The following is a 19,355-nucleotide window of genomic DNA, read 5'->3' as shown; positions in this document are numbered from 1 at the left end:
TGAAGCACAACCACGTTGCCAGCAGAAGCAACATTAATGTGCAGAAGCTCTCATATATTGTAAGAGCAGCAGGAACCCACACACACCCACACACACCTCTGTGTCAGGGGGTGTGTGTGGCAGTAGAAGTGTGTGAGAGGATTGTGTAGCTGTCTTCCTCCTATTGGCGACACGCTCCCAAACGCCATGACGACCGCCGTTGGATTGGTCCTCAGTTATGCACGAGCTTCAGCCACAATTCCAAAGTGACCTCTTAAGAGGAAATGTGGCCGTTTTCTCTGCGTGTGATGCTTTTCCAAGCATTCCTCTGCCGGGTTTGGAGCATTTTCCTGCAGATTTGTGCAGTTTTCCGGGCGGTTGCACAGCAACAGTGGGGGGGGGGGGGGGGGGGGCTCGCTGAGGAGCAGCCGGCCGTGCTGCAACAGCAGGCTGACAGAATGTGCTTAATGAAGTCAATTAAAAGATAAAGAAACAGAAGCCAACATCTGTATCTTCCCCAATGTTGCTTTGTTCTTTTTCAAGTGCTACAGAATGAGCAAAGCCACTGGTTTCTGTTCCCCTGTATTAAATATATTTGGCTCTGTTGAAATTGTTCAGCTCATAAAGTAGATCCCTCTTTGAGGATTCACAGCCACAGCCTTCAAAAGCCTTTGGTTTGAGATGGTTTGATCCTTTTAAATGGCTTCCACGGTGTTTAAAAATGGCACCTTTGCTCTCTCCGATAATCTTTGACCTTTCGGTTGTCTGGTTTAGTAGAACATCTGTAACACCTGCTGGAAATCCCATCAGGCAGCTCGTTCTCCAGTAGGCAAACCAGTAAGGGGCCAGACCTGAAGAGATGATGACAGATGTTCACAGAAAAGACTGACTGGGTTTCTAGAAACCCTGCAGATGAAGAGCCGGCGCATCCGTTGACTATTAAATAATCAGTTTCCATCTTATGGCGTGAGTCAGAGCGAGCAGCCTGCCGGTCTGGCGGCCTGCCGAGGATCAGATGTGGAGGAATGAGCCGTCTGTGGTCGGGTGTGCTCCTCCTCGGATGGTTCTTGACTCCGCTGCAGCTTCAGTATCATCTCATCTCTTCAGCTGATTGGCCAGTTCTGTTGTTTTGCTCGGGAGAGGAGCAATAAGGGCTTTAAAGTCCTTCCTCAGCGCTCGGGCTCACCTGGATTTACAGTGTGACCGTTAAATCAGGTGTTTCACGGTGGTAAGATTGGAACTGGCTGGCTCAACGTGCTGAAAACATCCAGATTGTTTGACTGGAGGAACGCGGTCGTGAAGCACTTGATCAGACTGAGTGTGAAGCCAAGAGCCTGAAGACGTTATCATTTTCATTCCTCCTTCATTTAGTTCTTAACCTTCCACTGTTTGATTGGTCCCAGTGTGACCTGACAGCCGGCAGAAACGGCCTCGCCGTGGCCGAAGTGGAGCACACACGCACACACACACACACACGCACACACGCTTGGAGAGAGAAAGAATATCAACATTCAGAAGGCAACATGTCTGTCCTGACTATTAATCTGTCCTTGTGTGTTCAGAGTCAGCAAGATTATCAACACACACACACACGCACACACACACACACACACACACACATCAACAGGGTTACTATTATACACGAGCTTCATGTTCATTTATGAAGATGAAATCTAATCTTTTCCTGAGCTTCTGAGCCTCACTTTGTCTTCGTGTTTGGATGCAACCAGATGTTTTTAGCTCGGGCGACCTGTAATCCGGTTGTTTCTTCCTTGAGACTCATCACGAGCTTCAGTCTGGCGTTGATCTTCTAGACGTCCTGTTATTTCGATTCATTACGCAACCACCGGCGCTCCAGGAATCCAGTCTGGATCCCTCCATCACAGCCGGTCCCACAGTGGTCGTGGGTTCCAGTCGGGGTCAGGAAGTGACAGGCGAAGAGGCTTCCTCGTGGTGGCGATCAGCCTGGTTTCCAGCTTAAACCCATCAGAAGGTGGTCAGAGGTCCGGTAAAGGCGGTTCTTGAAGTTCAGGGCGGAAGGTCTCACAGCTGAACTCCACCTGAGGAAATCGCTCGTTTCAGCATCAACACTCGTGCGTTTGGTTGTTGATTTCTCCTGAGCAGTTGTTTCCTCTTAAAACTGCAGTGTTCACGTCTGCTCGGTCCAAACTGTGCAGCTCAGTCAGGCGAGAAATGTGCGTCACCAGTTACATCGGGGGAACATTTGCAGAACAGCTTTCGGAAGAGCTCATTACACACCTCCAAATTTTGTCTTTAATTAGATAAGAGGGTGGGAATGTACATCCTGATGTTTATTTTTCTGCTTCTCTCCTCGTCTCCTCTTCAGGCTCTTCCTCTCTCAACAGATTCCTCCGCCACAACCTTCCTCACACCAATTATACCGTGTCAAATCCATGCATGTCACTTTCCAGATCCCTAATCATCCCGTCTCTCTTTCATGTGTAAATCCTTTGTTCCTCCCCCCCTTCCCGTCTCTCTAACCTTTCTTCTTCTCTGCTTGCCCCACCCCACCCCTTCGTCTGTGCCGTGAACACGTGGCCCTTCCTCCTCTTCCTCCTTCAGTCTTATCTACGTCACGCCGACCTTTCCATCTTCCTCCTTTTCTGTCTTTCTTAGTCGTTTTCCTCCCTCATACTTTATACTACAGATTTATTGACTTCATCCAGCTTAACTCGGCAGTTTGTGATGATGATGATGATGATGATGATGATGATGATGAGGGTTGTTTCATTTCCTTGGGCAACTTTTCTTGCCCAATCAAATTCTGTGACTCATTGCTGCCTCTTCAGGTAACTTCTGGTATTACAGCAAACTGAGCCGTTAATTACTATCCTGATAATTAATGTCGTCCTATGTTTGAGGTATTTGTTCACTTATATGGATCACGTACATTAAATGTAGAACACCTAGTTAAAAAATGTTTAAGTCTTCATTTAGCATCTTCAAAAATGCTGATGAAAATTATCACTCTGATTTACCCGACTGTCGCAGGAAGGAGAGACCCATGGATGGATGTGTGTTGTGACTGTAGTGGCGTTGATGGTGGTGGGGGCTGGGCAGAGAGACGGAGACGGCGAGAGAGAGAGAGAGAGGGAGAGGGAGCGAGAGCGGCGACGGGGGAGGGGTTTGTTTATTTCTGTTGTGTTATTTTGCGCCTCCTGAGTGGGAACGGAAAGACGGAGCGAGGGAGAGACGATGAAGGCTTGACGGTTAGCATGAGTGGCAGCAACGGGAAGGGAGGCGATCGCGACACCAGAGGGGAGGATGGACAGACAGACAGACAGAGGCTGAGTGTGTGTCAGCGCGCCGCTCGTCCCCCAAACAATGAACGCGCTGTGGTCGCTACCGGCAACCAATCGCCACTGCAGCCGGAGTCAGAGGGGTGAGCACAATGGCAGAGGAGCGGCGAGAGGGGGGAGGAGGGGAGGGGTGCTGCGTGTGGTCGACGTGCGTGTGTGTGCTGAACATGTGTGTTGTCCACATGTCTGACATCCTGATCTTCTCTGACCATCCAGGTGAATACAAGAAGGATGAGCTGCTGGAGGCGGCGAGGTGAGCGCTCCTTTATCTGCTCGTCTTCCTGTTTTGCTCTCCTTTCATCCCCATTCACCTGTCCAGGCCCCCTCTCACCCCCCTCTCCTTGCTTTCATCCCTTGTTCTTCAACGCCTTCGCTCTGTGACGTTCTTCTGTACGTTCTCTCACTTTTAACTCTTTATTTCACCCCTTTGTCTCTCTCTCCTTCTCTCTCTCTCTCTCCTTACACCTTCCCTTCCTTTCCTCTCTACTTTTCTGCAAAATGTAATTTCTCCTGCCTCTCCTTTCCTCTTTTCTAGTCTTTCCACTCCCTTTATTCTTTAATCCTTTACAGTGAATTCTTTTCTTTTGTTTCTTTTTCCATCCCTCTCGACACTTTTCCCTCCTCTCCTCCATGGCTTTTTTATTTCTCTGTTACCTTTTTCTGTTTTTCCTTGCTTCCTAGTTTCCTTCCATCCTCTCTGTTCATCATTTTCTTTCATGTCCTCTTTGTTTTACTTCCTGCCTCCTTCCTTGTTTCATGTTCTCTCGCTTCTTAAATTTCCTCCTTCCTTTCTTCCGCCTTTCTTCTACATTTTACATTTATTTTCTCTCTTCTTCCTCATCTCATTGTGGATAATTAGACTTTCATGATCGTCTGATCCAATATTGGTGTTAAATTAATAATTGTCAAGCTTTATTGTGTAAAACGTGTGTGTTTCTTTCCTAATTCTGAATTTAAATGTCTACATATTCAGCACCTTCTACACGCATGTTTTACCATATACTTAAATATTCATGATGCATCCATAACAATTGCATAAATTACCTTCACTTACTGAACTGTAGCTTAGAAATGATGTAAAAACTGTTCTGATGTAAATATTTCAGAACAAAATGACCCAACTGTGAAATCGGCTCAAACAAGCCTGTAAAATAATGACAACGCCTTTTCCGAATACCAAAGAGATGAATCAGTGTTTCTCAATATGTGCATCAACTGATGCATCCCCCCCCCCCCACACACACACACACACACACACGCACACACACACACGCCTGCAACCATAACAGGCCTTGGCCCACATGAACTGAGCTTTTTTCACTGTTTGTGTTTATTTTCATCTCTTCCATGTGGAAGTTGCATGGCATTGGTTTAGGAGTGTGTGGGTGGCTCAAAGCTTAGTGCCACAACACGCTTCCTACACACACACACACACACGCACACACACACACAGCAGTAACATTTTCCACTCTCTCCTGTTTACTCTGGTCGTCTGTCTTCAGCCTCTGCACTAAAGCAGCATCCAAGGATGCGCGTCTATACGTCCTCCTTCATCTCCGAGTTACGTCAGAATTGTTTTGTTGACGGCTTATTGAAGACGAAAGACCTGATCAGGAACCACTGAGTGGATCAGACTTGGTTAAGCTCAGAGGGAATATTTCCCTAAAACCATCTTGCCGCACTGCTTTGCCCAAACCGCTGATTTCAACAGGAGAACTCAAACGCACCATTTCCATACGTCTGTGTCCAACACCAAATGTCTTATTTCCTCCGTTCTCGAGCTCCTTATCTCATTTGCCCTCATTTACTCTCCCCCACACTCTGCTGCAGAGGAACAATGCTAATCCACTCCAGTGGTGGAGCGCTGTAATATGTGTCTGTGTTCTTGCAGGAGCGGGAACGAGGAGAAGCTAATGGCCTTGCTCACGCCGCTTAACGTCAACTGCCATGCCAGCGATGGCCGCAAGGTAGGAGCAGTGATCAACAGCGGTGGTTTCTGCCCCTCGGGGCAACCGGTCGGGCTTTTAACGCATCCACTCCCTTTTTTGTCTTTATTTTTGACTTGATATTGAAGGAAAGTGCAGAATTTTGGCATTGGTCTTTTTTTTTCTACTGTTAGTTGTCAAAGTGGAAGGAGAAGAGATCTGAGGAGCCAGAGGTTTGGGTCTATCAGACCTCATCTGGCTCATTTTTCCAAACCCGCCGCTCTTGGCTTCTTGGTGGGAACTCTGTAGTTTCTGCACATACAAAAAAAGACGGATTATTTGATATTCCTCGGCTAATAAAATGTGTTTGACTTCCTTTCCTTCCACCTACCTCCGTGACAATAATGGCCTCCTGTGGGAGTTAACCAGACTGATGCTAAAAGAGGAGCCCCTTTTTTTGGCTGTTGAGATGATGTTTTTCTCCTGAATTGTTGCCTCACCTGAAAGCTTTAACAGCCCGATAGAAACACTCTGCTATAATCACGGCCTGCTCCCTCCGTGATGCTGCTGCAGCCTTTTATCCATCATATCACTGATGGCCTGCAGGAATTTTTCAGAAACTCGAAAGCAAATGACTCCAACCGCATCCGTCCTGAATGTGAAAAGCATGTTCATGCTGAAACGGCCTTTTCTCTGCCCGGTCTGTGTTTGCGATGCGCTGTAATTGCGCAGACAGGATCCAGCCATGCACGGTAGATGCACGGCTTTATCACGCCTCTGCAGTTTTATCCTCATTATGGTTTTAGTGCCATTTAATGGGTGATGGGGATTTAGTCTGCTAACAGAAATTAAAGTCTGAGCTGCAGAATTCAAGTGAAACTGAGGGGAAAAGAACTTTTCCACCTGATATTCTTCTGCAATATAAATTGAAGGCAGCAGAGCGGAATAAAGATAAATGCTCGGGACATTAATGCAGCAAGGACACCATATGTGATCATCCAGATGGCTTAATGAATCAAAAATGGAGAATGTGGCGCCCCTGCACCCTCTACATGAGCCGACAGCTTCCTCAGACATTATCTGCTTCTCCACCTCCTCCTGTGTGGGTCTGTCACAGCACCACAGAACTGGCTTTGTCAAAAGTAAAAGTTTTTTTTAAATTAGAAATGCAAAGATTTCCTTGAAAATTTCAGGAGAAATCGCCCAGTAATTTCCTCCTGCTTCCCTCCCGCACAGATTCGGTTTAAACTTTGAAGCAAATCAAATGCAAATCATGTTTTTTTTTTTGCTCCCACATGACTGAAGAGCTGATGTTGGGGGGGGGGGGGTGTTGTGGCCTCTGCACCATCAGCAGGAGCAGCCCCGGTGCAGCCGTGTGTCCAGGCACCCCCACGTTCGTGTCTCGGGCTGCACGAGCGTCAGAGGCGCCGGTCGAACCGTCGCTCTTAAATATTAAGAGATTAAAATGAAGGAAAAGCAGCGCACCACCTGAACATTTCCCAAATTAAATCCATGCAGACGTCTGAAAAATGACAGTTGGCAAACCGCTGAAAAGTCAATAATCATGATCAAAAAGTCAATTTCATAATCATAATAATGGTTTCTAATCCAATTAAGAGAGCTGTCCCCCCCCCCCCCCCCAGCTAACATGCAGGCCCGAACAGAGACGTCTCCTCTTTGGGAGGTAAAACCTCAGCTTTTATTTGGCCTCCACGATGTCGCTGATCAGGAAGTGAACGCAGCTTTAGTTTGAACGCAACCTGACATGAGTGACGCTTCCAAACGCTCGCTGGCTGTGTGTGTGTGTGTGTGTGTGTGTGTTCTTGTGAGGACCAAAACCTGCATCTCGCAAAGTGAGGATGTTTTGGCGCGCCTTCGCAACATTAAAGGACCGTTTGAAGCTTTAGGCCAGGGTCGGGGCGTTAGTGCGGGTAAAGAGCTGGAGAATGTCTATGAAAGTCCTCACAAAGATAGCAAAGGATGTGCGAGTGTGCGCGTTTGTCTCTGTGATCGAGGACCCAACTGAGTGGGAGATCATTAACGCAGCTGAGTGAGGACCGTTATCAAACTGCCTGTATTCGATCCACGCACGCACGCACACACACACACACACACACACACACACACACACACACACACACACACACACACACACACACACACTGAACTCGGGCAGCTGGGAGCTGATCATTCAGTTTCTGCTGCTTTTCAGCCAGTAAATTCCGTGTTTTTGTTTGGGGGTGTTGTGAGTTTTTGGATCTATATTTCACCAGCGAGATCCATCGCACCCGCCCGCGATGCTCCGCGCTGGCGGGAACATCAAAGCAGAGCGCGCGCTGTTGAAGCCTTTGATTGATGGCTTCTTTAAATGTTGATTAGGAGCGGCGATGCAGCCGGCAGCTCCACACCGGTGCTGTTTATGCTGCGCCCGGCGATGAAAACACCAACGCCTGGAACTGGTTCTTTAGGAATTCTCTTCATTCCGCGTCACTGCTGCAGCGATAGAAGATAAACAGCAGCGTCGAACCTGATGTTGTCCTGGAAAGTGGCTCCATCCTCCTCACCTCACATCTCTGAAGTTTATTCACTTATGAAGTTTGTAATTGATGATTTTTTTTTATGTTTTAATTTATCATTCCTGTTTGGAGGTGATTCGGCTCCTTCGCCGTGGCAACAATGAGTGTGTGAATGGAACCTGCTGCTCCTCCCGAACAGGGGATGAAAAGATCTTGTTCGGGTGACAGATGAGGAAGAGCTGCAATAATCTCCTGTCATATTCAACCTCCCTCATCTGGTCATGTGGGGATGAGTTATGATCCCGGGATCAATGAGCCTGATCGATGTTTGATCACATTAGGAACTGATCAGAGCGTTCGCTGATGCTCCCACAGGGCCAAAACTCCCCTGGAGAGAGGACATGGCATCCCTCCATCATCCATCCATCCATCCATCCATCATCCATCATCCCTCCATCATCCATCCATCATCCATCCATCATCCATCATCCCTCCATCATCCATCCATCATCCATCCATCATCCATCATCCCTCCATCATCCATCCATCATCCATCCATCATCCATCCATCCCTCCACCCATCCCTCCATCCATCCACCCATCCATCCATCCATCCATCATCCATCCATCCCTCCATCCATCCATCATCCATCCATCCCTCCATCCATCCATCATCCACCCATCCATCCCTCCATCCATCCATCCATCCCTCCATCCATCCATCCCTCCATCCATCCATCCCTCCATCCATCCCTCCATCATCCATCCATCATCCATCCATCCATCCATCCATCATCCACCCATCCATCCATCCCTCCATCCATCCATCCCTCCATCCATCCATCCATCCATCCATCCATCCATCCACCCCTCCATCCACCCCTCCATCCATCCATCCATCCACCCCTCCATCCACCCCTCCATCCCTCCACCCATCCATCCCTCCATCCATCCCTCCATCATCCATCCATCATCCATCCATCCATCCATCCATCCATCATCCACCCATCCATCCATCCCTCCATCCATCCATCCATCCATCATCCACCCATCCATCCATCATCCATCCATCCCTCCATCCATCCATCCATCATCCATCCATCATCCATCCATCCCTCCATCCATCCATCCATCATCCACCCATCCATCCATCCATCATCCATCCATCCATCATCCATCCATCCCTCCACCCATCCATCCCTCCATCCATCCATCCATCCACCCATCCATCATCCATCCATCCCTCCATCCATCCATCCCTCCATCCATCCATCCATCCATCCCTCCACCCACCCACCCATCCATCCATCCACCCCTCCATCCACCCCTCCATCCATCCACCCATCCATCCATCCCTCCACCCATCCATCCATCCACCCACCCATCCATCATCCATCCATCCACCCATCCATCCATCCCTCCACCCGTCCGTCCATCCATCCCTCCATCCATCCATCCATCCATCCATCCATCCATCCATCCACCCCTCCATCCACCCCTCCATCCATCCATCCCTCCACCCATCCATCCCTCCATCCACCCATCCATCCATCCACCCACCCATCCATCCATCCATCATCCACCCATCCATCCACCCATCCATCCATCCATCCATCCATCCATCCATCCATCCATCCATCCACCCCTCCATCCCTCCATCCACCCATCCATCCATCCACCCATCCATCATCCAAATGTGCCAACATTTCTGTTGTTTTTCTTGCTCTGATGTTTTCTTCTCATCATCGACAGATGAGTTCATGACTCAAACGTGTCGACAGGTTTTGATTAAAAGGCTGTAAATTGGCCAATTTATCCTCAATCATTCAATCAGCTGAGCCGATGAGCGCTGGTCACCCGGCGTTCCGATCCCGTCCATCAAGGACGCCTGAACCCACACGGGCGCGGTTGTCGGTGTTTCATTCACCAAGTTGCTCATGTGTCCACCTCAGTTTCCCACCAAATTTCCTTGTAGTTTCTCTTGTAAACCTTTTATGAAATAACAGACTTGGGGTTCTGTCTTCCGGATCAGTCGGTTCTGATTGGGTTCATTTCTGTTTCAGTGGTTCCAAATGTTACACACGCACAAAAATGTCCAACTGTGCCACTTTCTTGGATCATTTCTTATTGCTATGGCAACTACTGACAGATAGCACTCACTGTTGTCATGGGAACAGCTTGACAGCTCGGTAATAGTGGAAGATGAAGAGAGAAGTGGAAGAGCTGGAGGTTAATGGAAGCACAACAGGAATGAGGACAAAACGCCTTGAATTTAAACGCTGATATTGACCAAATGAGAAGACAGACGAGTTCTTTCCAGGAGGAAAATCAGGAATAAATAAACAGGAACGTCAGGAGGGCAGAGTAGTGTTTTCCATCTTTGGCCTCCCGGCCGGCTGCATCCTTCCTGTCCTCATTCCTCGGTTCATCATCTCCTCCACTTCCTCCACCCCTGACTCCATCCCGCCTCTCTAAAAGGCTTTTAGGTGATTAGAACGCAACAGAGTGGGACTTTTTTTTATTGTTACTGTCACTCAGTCTCCGCCGGCCACCGTGGGCGCCGATTTAATCCGTCTGAAATATCATCCGCTCGTGTTTCACTCCAGGCAGGAATTTCATCAAATCCCAGAAGAGCTGCAGAAGAAAAAGCAGTAACCCGCTTTATGACATTATATTAGAGGTAAACGGTGCACGTCAAGGAATCCTCACTAAAAATGGCTTTTTAAATGAAACGTCTGCTAATTCAACGAGGGCTGTAAATCTTCACCATCACAGGGTTTCACCTCTCTGACCTGTGGCCAACGCCCCTCCTGACATCATCAGGAGGTCGGGAATTATTCCAGCGGAGGTTAAACCCCTTTAACCGTTCGGGCTGTAGTTGACTGTGCTGATATCTGCTGGGTTAGGGCTGGGATTGGGGTTGGGGTTGGGGTTGGGTTTAGGGTTGGGGCTGGGGCTGGGGTTGGGGCTGGGATTGGGGTTGGGGTTGGGGTTGGGTTTAGGGTTGGGGTTGGGGTTGGGGTTGGTATTGGGGTTGGGGTTGGGGTTGGGGTTTAGGGTTGGGGCTGGGGCTGGGGTTGGGGCTGGGATTGGGGTTGGGGTTGGGGTTGGTATTGGGGTTGGGGTTGGGGTTGGGGTTTAGGGTTGGGGCTGGGGCTGGGGTTGGGGCTGGGGTTGGGGTTTAGGGTTGGGGCTGGGGTTAGGGTTGGGGCTGGGGTTGGGGCTGGGGTTTAGGGTTGGGGCTGGGGTTGGGGCTGGGGTTGGGGCTGGGGCTGGGGTTAGGGTTGGGTTTAGGGTTGGGGTTGGGGTTGGGGTTAGGGCTGTTCCACACGGACGGGAGCAGACGTCTGTCCAACTCTCTCGTGCTGCTGTAGAAGCAGACGGACGGCTGCACCCCTCGCTCTCGTTTGCTAACTCAAGTCTCAGAGTTTAACATGTAATCATGAAATTTGTGGGTCGTCTCGCATCAGCTGCTAAGCTGCTGTTGTTTCGGTGGATTTCCAGTTGTTATTATCATGGTTTATTGTGATAATCGGTTTTCTGTGTAAAGAAACGACTGATTTTAAAAACGGGGCCTGTTTTGGGGCGGCTGCCGTTTCCACGGCGACTGCCTTCACACCAGCTTTCTGCTGGTCTCTTGCGCAACGTCTGTGTGGTTTGTCCCCGTCTGCCAACAGGCTGCCCGACACACCTCAGATTAAGCCCAACACTCCCTCCCGCCTGCTCAGACGGCCACGTTACTCACAGGAGTGTTTCAGACTGGATCCTCAGTCAGGCGTCTGTCCACACTTTGATGAGTAAAAAGCCTCGTGATGCTCTCTGGAAGGTGCTGCCGACCTGGTGTGTGTTCGCGGCTCCTCACCTCACGCACAGACACACACACCATCTGTCAGCCAGCGGTCCTGCAGACCTCCTGAACCAGCAGTTATCAGCACTTTAGAGATTTCTGGAGGAAAGTTGAGGTGGTTGCTGAAGCTGCCTTCATACTTTAGAGATCCAGAAGAAATAAAATCATCAAATCTTTCCAATTTCTTTGGCCATTAAATGTGTTTTTTTTGTTTGAAGGCGTTCCTGAATCAGGTCTGTGTTTGAAAGAAGCTGAATAATTTACAGGGCGGAGTGGGACCGTCCGCGGTCTTCATTTAGTCTCTAAACAGACTCTGGGAGCTGGAGCAGGGCCTCTTTGAAGGTTGCTGCTTGGTAAACAGGTTTGATGTTGCAACGGTTTTGCATCACGGGTTATGAAACGATGCTGGAGCCCAGACTTTATCTTCCTCCTGATTTGGTGCTGTGTGACTGGGGGACTCCAGAGGGGTTGGGAGGCAAACCTCAGGTTGTGGCAGCCTCGTCAGTTCCTCCTCCCTCTGCTGGTGGTGCGGCTCCGCGCTGATGCTGCTGCACAGCTGCCACCGCAGATTGTTTGGAGAGTTTAATTAGTTTGTTGGCCCTCGAACCTACAGATATTTCATGTTTGGAGATCAGGGTGAAGCGAGCAGCGTCTCTTATTTGCCACCGACTGTCGCAACAGAACAGAATCCAGAGTGGAGTCTGCAGACATCTGACACGTCCAGCTGCTCATTTCACGTGGCGGCTCGACCTGTGTCGCCGCTACAGCTGCTACAGCTGCTACAGCTGCTACAGCGCTAGCATGAGCGCCAACACTGACTTCACGCTTGTCTCTTGCAGTCCACTCCGCTCCACCTGGCTGCAGGGTACAACCGGGTGAGGATCGTTCAGCTGCTGCTGCAGCATGGAGCAGATGTTCACGCCAAGGACAAAGGGTACGTAGCGCCTCAGGGAAATGGCAAAGTGAAAACGGCAAATAAATTCAAGGTGTCGCGACATTATTGGAGAGGGGAAATGATGAATTGGGGTGTTTTGAAAGGTTTTCAAGACTTTTTCTAACTCTTGGAACTCAGCAGCCGAATGTGGGTCCATCGATTATGTCAACAAATGGATGATTTGTCCTTTCAGTGGTTTGGTGCCCTTACACAATGCCTGTTCCTATGGACATTATGAAGTTACTGAGCTGTTGTTGAAGGTACACACACACACACGCACACACACAGACTCACAGAGACTGAGTGGACGTTAGCAACAACAATGCTAAAGCTTGCACCTAAAGCATTATTTCCTCCCCCAGCATGGAGCGTGTGTCAACGCAATGGACCTGTGGCAGTTCACCCCTCTCCACGAGGCAGCGTCTAAGAACCGGGTGGAGGTCTGCTCTCTGCTGCTGAGCCACGGCGCCGACCCAACGCTGCTCAACTGCCACAGCAAGAGCTCGGTGGACATGGCGCCCACCCCCGAGCTGAAGGAGAGACTCACTTGTGAGTGTGCAGCTCTGGGTCCACGATGCTGGATTATTGAAGGAGACGGGTTTAATTCCGACTCAGCTCGAGTGACTTTTGTCCTGTTCTGTGGTGAAAAAAACAAGGAATTGTGGGATTGACTGGCACGACTGTCAAAGCCCAGACGTCAGCGTAAACGGGGTCGGTTTTATTTCAGAAGGCTGGGAGGACGCCGTCCACGGTGTCCTCTTTACAGGCGAGCAGGACTTCTGTCCCAGCAGCTCTGTAAGTGTCAGTCAGCGGGTCGACGTGCTCGCCTGCTGCACGTGCCGCTTCACCTCTGCAGAGGCAGATCAAAGCCCAATGTAACGCGGCCCGAATGGTGACCGACTCACGCTTGCTGCTGCCGCTTCGCTCTGGGATCGAGCGCGAAAAATGTCATTTTCAAGAATGAGCAGAAATCCCCTGAAAACCTTCAGCAGCAGAAGTCAGTTTGGAGCTGTGACTGAAGGTCGGGATGGTTGGAAAACTTATATTTCACCCTCAGACTCTCGATTCAGCAGCTGACTAATTACACAACTGTGTGTCTTCCATTTCCTTTAAGATCTGACTCTGCTGAAGAGCCTTTTTGTCTGACCGTTACATTATAAATGCATTTGTAGGGGAAAAAGTGACATTTATAGATGATTTAATTCAGAATTTAGATCATGAAAGTCAGATAGTGGCTTCACTCATGAGCTTTTTCCTTCCCCAGATGAGTTTAAGGGTCACTCGCTTCTTCAGGCTGCGCGTGAGGCCGACGTGGCCAAAGCCAAGAAGAGTCTGGTCCTGGAGATCATCAACTTCAAACACCCTCACACGCATGAGACTGCACTGGTGAGACACACACACACGCGCACACACACGCACACACTGGGCTGCACAGATGCTAAGGCAGTGTTTCCGTTTGTGCGTTAGCATTGCGCTGTTGCGTCACCGCACCCAAAGAGGAAACAGGTGACCGAGCTGCTGCTGAGGAAAGGTGCCAACGTCAACGAGAAGAACAAAGAGTGAGTTGTGCTGTCGGCACACGTTTGTGCAGCATCATTTAACACAGGTTGTTCACTAAAACGGCCTTTTGTGTGCTGTCAGTACTTTGGTGTGTTTGTCCGATCAGTTACCGAATTCAAATAAATACATTTTATCGTAAATAAAATAATTATTATAATAAATTTCTAAAACCTCATAAGAAATATTGATGCTTTCTCAAGCGTCTGATGTGAGAATATTTGCGTTCGTCTCTGGAAGAGGGTGCTAAACCCTGAGATTAACGCTCAGATTAACCTTAAATCCTCCGTCTGCAGTTTCATGACGCCTCTTCATGTGGCAGCAGAACGCGCTCACAACGACGTCATGGAGGTTCTGCAGAAACACGGTGCAAAGGTAAATCTGCCTTAAGCTGACAGTGTTTACATTTACCCGGAAATGGGGGATTTTGAATGCAAATCGTCACATTTTGCTCCTTTTGAAGGCACTTTTGAACGCTGAGTAACGGTGGTGTTTGCAGGTGAATGCTCTCGACACGCTAGGTCAGACGGCGTTGCACCGCGCAGCCCTGGCCGGCCACCTCCAGACCTGTAGGCTGTTGCTAGGATACGGGGCGGACGCCTCCCTGGTGTCCCTGCAGGGCTTCACCGCCGCTCAGATGGGAAATGAAGCCGTGCAGCAAATACTCAGCGGTGTGTGAACAGTGTGTTTGTTGATTCAGACATGAATTAAAAACATGGTGAAGGTCGGTGCTCATCAGGTTGACGCCAGCATGGGTTTGGTCGTGGAGACACACGTCTGATACTCTCATTTATTTCCCTTCGGTCTGTGAGGAGCACATTTCTGTCGGCAGCAGCGGCGCTGCAGCAGGTCGGCGCATTGATCCGAGGGTCCATCGAGCGGCAGAAAGTGAATCTGCGCCTCTGTTCTGGGGACAATATTGGCTCTCTTCTGTGTTCTCACTTCCTCTCAGTTCTAACCACAAACTTGTAATCTCAAACAGACCGATTCGCTCCCAAAGCTGATGTAACCTTCTTTCCTGTCAGTTATTGATGAGGCTTTTGGATGGAGTTGTGTAATTTAACTGAAGCTGCTGTCACACGCCGCCCGAGAACCTGCGCCACTCTGCCTCTCCTGCTCATCTTTCTGAAGACCTTCTCGTTTGGCCGTTCCTCTGATGTTCTCTTGTGTGTTCTGCTCCACAGAAAATGTCCCAGTCAGAAACTCAGACGTGGATTACAGACTTTTGGAAGCTGCCAAAGCCGGAGACCTGGACACGGTCAAGGTATTCCCCCGCTGCTGTTGCTTATCTTCATCATGTGTGTTGCTTTGAGCCGTATAATCAGCAGATATTGAGGATCTTCTCAGGTCACACTTGACCTGCTCCTGCTGAAGAGAAGCCGGATTTATCTCTGTGTTGTAGTTGTGTTTTCTCTAGGAATCAGAAATGTGATGGAATGATGGTGTCCTTAGGTTCAGCAGTAGAGATGGAGGTGTCACACTAATAATAATAATAATAATAATAATAATAATAATAATTATTAGTAGGGTCTCGGGGTGTGGAGTCGGTCAGGTCTGTCAGCTTTTGTGAAGCAGGTGAGCGCTGGTGGTGCTTCAGACATCTTTAGTTTTAAATGGAACAAATGTTCTGACCTTTCGGAACGTTCCCGTCGCTCTTGCAGCATCGCGGTCGGAGGAGTGTTATTAAATGTCAGATGGAGCTTCCTGTTCACACCTTGTGTCTGTCATCGATTCGGTCTAAACAACAAGCGGTTCTCCCTGTTAAAGGCCAGTTTTCATTAAAAAAGCTCCCGCTAACGGTTCGGTGTGGTCGCTCTTGTCAGAGGACGTGGGCACCGTGGGACCAGCAGGAGCGCACGTGTCCCGATGCTCTGCTGCAGTGAATCTGGGGAGATGCGCGGGGGCAAAGTAATCTGCCGGGGTGTGACGTGCAATTAGGTAAAGGCTGAGTAATTATTGCTAATAATCCCAATAATATCCATCGATACCCGCACGAGGAGTCGTTCTCCTGCGTCCTGGCTTTTGCTAACTCTCCTCCTCTCCAGACATTTTTATCAAAAAAAGAGCTGAAATCATTTTAATAGCATGCGGTCATGCTCCCGCAGGCCTCTGTCGGTCTTCTAGACTTATGAATATGTATAATCAACATGCAGATCATTCCTCCGCCAGCAGCAGACAGATTTCTTCAGGCAGAGCTCAGCAAAAGTGGGTATGATCACAGACGCTCCTCAGATGACCCTAGAAGGGGTTCTTTAGCTTCAGGTCCTCCTCCATGTTCTCATGGATGGTGTCTGGTGTTTCTGGACAGTGGACTCAGTTTCTTCTCATCCTCCCGCCCTGATAACAGCTGCAGTGAGAATAATTTGACAGGTTTACCAGCACTGACGGTGAAAGCCAGCCGTGCTTAATCCAGATTAGGATGACGGCTCAAACCGAGCTCTTTCAAGCAGAGCTCACAGGTGAGGCGAGGTCGCCGGCCTTTGCCAGCAGGATGTTCCACAGGGCGTCGCAGAGGGAGGCTGGATTCATCTTTTAAAAGAATTCGCTGTGATGTTGTGGTTCGGCTCTGAGAGGATGAAACGCAGGCGTTTTATTTTCTCTGCTCAGCGGGCGGCCGGCGTCTTTGATTCTCAGCTTGGCTTAATAACTTCAGCGTTCCTGCTGTTTCCCTTCAGAACGTGTTGCAAACCTGCTGAAGTTCCCCGACTTGCTGTTCGCCACCAAAGATTCCCAGGATCCTCTCTGTCTCCCTCCTCCTGCTCCGTTTGAACCGGACCTGCTGCCTCCGGGGCAGTTCTAACCCCCCTGTTTCTGTCTGCAGTCGCTGTGCACGGCTCAGAACGTGAACTGTCGGGACCTGGAGGGGCGACACTCCACGCCGCTTCATTTCGCTGCTGGTTACAACCGCGTGTCGGTGGTGGAGTACCTGCTGCACCACGGGGCTGATGTGCACGCCAAGGACAAAGGGTGGGCCGCGCACGTGACTGACGCCACATCGAGGTAGCGAGCAGGGTAGTGACGTAACAGTGTGTCCCTCTGCGCAGCGGCCTGGTGCCCCTCCACAACGCCTGCTCCTACGGCCACTACGAGGTGGCCGAGCTGCTGGTCAGACACGGCGCCTCTGTTAACGTGGCCGACCTGTGGAAGTTTACGCCGCTACACGAAGCTGCCGCCAAGGGCAAATACGAGATCTGCAAACTGCTCCTCAAGGTCAGCCTCAACTGCGTTCCGCGACTCTCCTTCTGGCCAATCGGAAGCCAGACGATAGCGGGATGGTCCCGTCTGTAAAGGTCTCCATCGTGTAGCGATTCAGGATCGGGCGTCACACCCAACAGCAAAGCACGAGTTGATTAGAAGCGTCACGTCAGAGTTTCATGAGTAAACCAGGATAAACATCTGGTGTTGGAGAAATGCCGCCTGTTCCTGTTTAGAGTTTGTCGGGGTCATTCTGAGACGGTGATCTTGAATGTTGGGGAAAGGAAAAAGCTTCAGGATCGGCTCTTTGGTGCCTGGTGGCGTTTGGGCCTTTTCCCGGAGCTCTCATTGGTGGATGCACCACAGACGACATGTCACAAACGCTCAGGATTAAAACCGTCTTCTAATCAAAAGTGGAGACTCGCTCTTTTTCCTCCTGAGCTGTCAGAGCTGCGTTCTCCCGCCAGCTGCACGTGCAGCAGCACATTTGATGTTTCCCTCCGTGTCAGCGTCCGTGACCTCCTCTGCAGATGAATCCCAGAGTTCAGAGACGCGGCAGCTCCCCGCGGCCTCGCTCGGATCTGACGGGCAGAGCTCGGAGGCAGATGTTGGGAACAGATGATCGATTGTTCGGGGTGGTTTCCACATTTGACATTTTCCCAGTCTGTTGGGGAAAATCCCACCACAGAGGAGTTTCTGCTGGATCCTGAGCTGCTTTGTGGCTCCTCGCCCCTCTCCCACCCCCCCCGTAGTGTTACCCTAGCGATGGAACTGTTGTCTCGGGATAAACTGTCCTGTAGTTCAGCAGCAGCTTCCTTTGTCTCCCCTATTTGGTGTCATCTTTCCATTCTTCTCTGTTTTGTTCAGAGTGAAAAAACTTGCTCCCGTTTGCAGGATGTGTGGAGGAGACATTTGCATGAGAATAGCCAGAACATAATTAATTTCCTCTCCGTTACAGAGCAGCGTTCCTCATTACCGCCTGTGCATGAAACTTATGAAGTCAAACCATTTCTGGCCTTATTGTTGTTTGTGGAGTTTCACATCGTTGTAGGATCGTTTTTATTCCGTGAATTGGACTGGCTTTCCTGATTGTTTTCTCATCATTTCTCAGTAATTAATGTGCTGCATGAATCTCATTCCCCACCGTTCTCCGTGTCCGTGGCTAAATATTCCTGATCAACCACGGTTCCGGCTCTATCGGGCCGACGTTTCCCTGGAGCTGTGCTGCGTCTGTCATCGGCTGCAGACAGACGCCAGGCAGAGAAATGAAGAGGCGCTGAGGTCGAGAGGCTTTTAAAGAAGACGTCAGAGATGTTGAGGCCGGCGGCTCCTCGGGGGAGCGCCGCACAGCCTCCACATTTAATGAGCACGTTTCCAAATGACTGAAACGGCCGGTTGAGGCGTAACCTAGGAGACGGATAAACACACAGTCTCCAGAGTGTGTGAGGCTTCTCCCCTCACCCCCCCCCCTCCATCATCTCTTCCATCAGCCTCCACTCAGGTTCCATTAAATACATTTTGCTCCATTTTGACTCCCCCCCCCCCCCCAGCACGGTGCCGACCCCACCAAGAAGAACCGAGATGGGAACACGCCTCTGGACCTGGTCAAAGACGGCGACACCGACATCCAGGACCTGTTGCGTGGCGACGCCGCCCTGCTGGACGCAGCCAAGAAGGGCTGCCTGGCGCGGGTGCAGAAGTTGTGCAGCCCAGACAACATTAACTGCCGCGACACGCAGGGACGCAACTCCACCCCTCTGCACCTCGCAGGTAACCCCCCCACACCCCCCCACGCCCCCCCACAGGTGATGCCACTTCAGATGCGCAACTGCCTGGATTTAAACTGGAGACAATCTGGATTAAGCTGTTATTAGATTTCCTTTTTTGGATAAACCCTTTGATCTGTGCCGTAATAATCGATGAAAATCCCTCCTTTCACAACTTATTTCGATATTTTCTCACGGCTGCTTCGGGACTCCTCGCGTTAAAAAGTGGATTATGTTATTTGCCCGAGGCTTTGAGGGCCGACGGACTGTCTGCTGGTTTGAATCCTGGAAAGATGAGAAGGAATTTTTGTGTTAC

At 49.9% G+C, this 19,355-nt stretch overlaps 1 protein-coding gene across 3 annotated transcripts in view; it reads left to right on the top strand.

Moving 5' to 3' along the window:
• The window catches only part of LOC101061340 (poly [ADP-ribose] polymerase tankyrase-1), a 38,829-nt gene that overhangs the window by 12,148 nt on the left and 7,326 nt on the right, over positions 1–19,355 (top strand). For 2 of the 3 annotated variants that reach the window (XR_003888736.1, XM_029837630.1), the window contains exons 5-17: positions 3,516–3,552; positions 5,191–5,266; positions 12,427–12,521; positions 12,715–12,781; positions 12,884–13,070; positions 13,786–13,907; positions 13,989–14,080; positions 14,375–14,453; positions 14,578–14,749; positions 15,263–15,342; positions 16,900–17,045; positions 17,123–17,288; positions 18,824–19,043. Coding sequence is in view for 2 of the 3 variants with exons in the window: in XM_029837630.1 (XP_029693490.1) it covers positions 3,516–3,552; positions 5,191–5,266; positions 12,427–12,521; positions 12,715–12,781; positions 12,884–13,070; positions 13,786–13,907; positions 13,989–14,080; positions 14,375–14,453; positions 14,578–14,749; positions 15,263–15,342; positions 16,900–17,045; positions 17,123–17,288; positions 18,824–19,043 (1,539 nt within the window). In the remaining variant the exon portion in view is untranslated. Of the gene's footprint in view, positions 1–3,105; positions 3,383–3,515; positions 3,553–5,190; positions 5,267–12,426; positions 12,522–12,714; positions 12,782–12,883; positions 13,071–13,785; positions 13,908–13,988; positions 14,081–14,374; positions 14,454–14,577; positions 14,750–15,262; positions 15,343–16,899; positions 17,046–17,122; positions 17,289–18,823; positions 19,044–19,355 lie in introns of those variants that run through there. The other variant, XM_029837631.1, reaches the window with a different exon arrangement.

Source organism: Takifugu rubripes, chromosome 6 (assembly GCF_901000725.2).
Source record: "Takifugu rubripes chromosome 6, fTakRub1.2, whole genome shotgun sequence".
In the NCBI taxonomy this organism is placed as follows: domain Eukaryota; kingdom Metazoa; phylum Chordata; class Actinopteri; order Tetraodontiformes; family Tetraodontidae; genus Takifugu; species Takifugu rubripes.
Note: the sequence above shows the minus strand (reverse complement) of the source record. Positions and strands in the feature narration are given on the sequence as shown.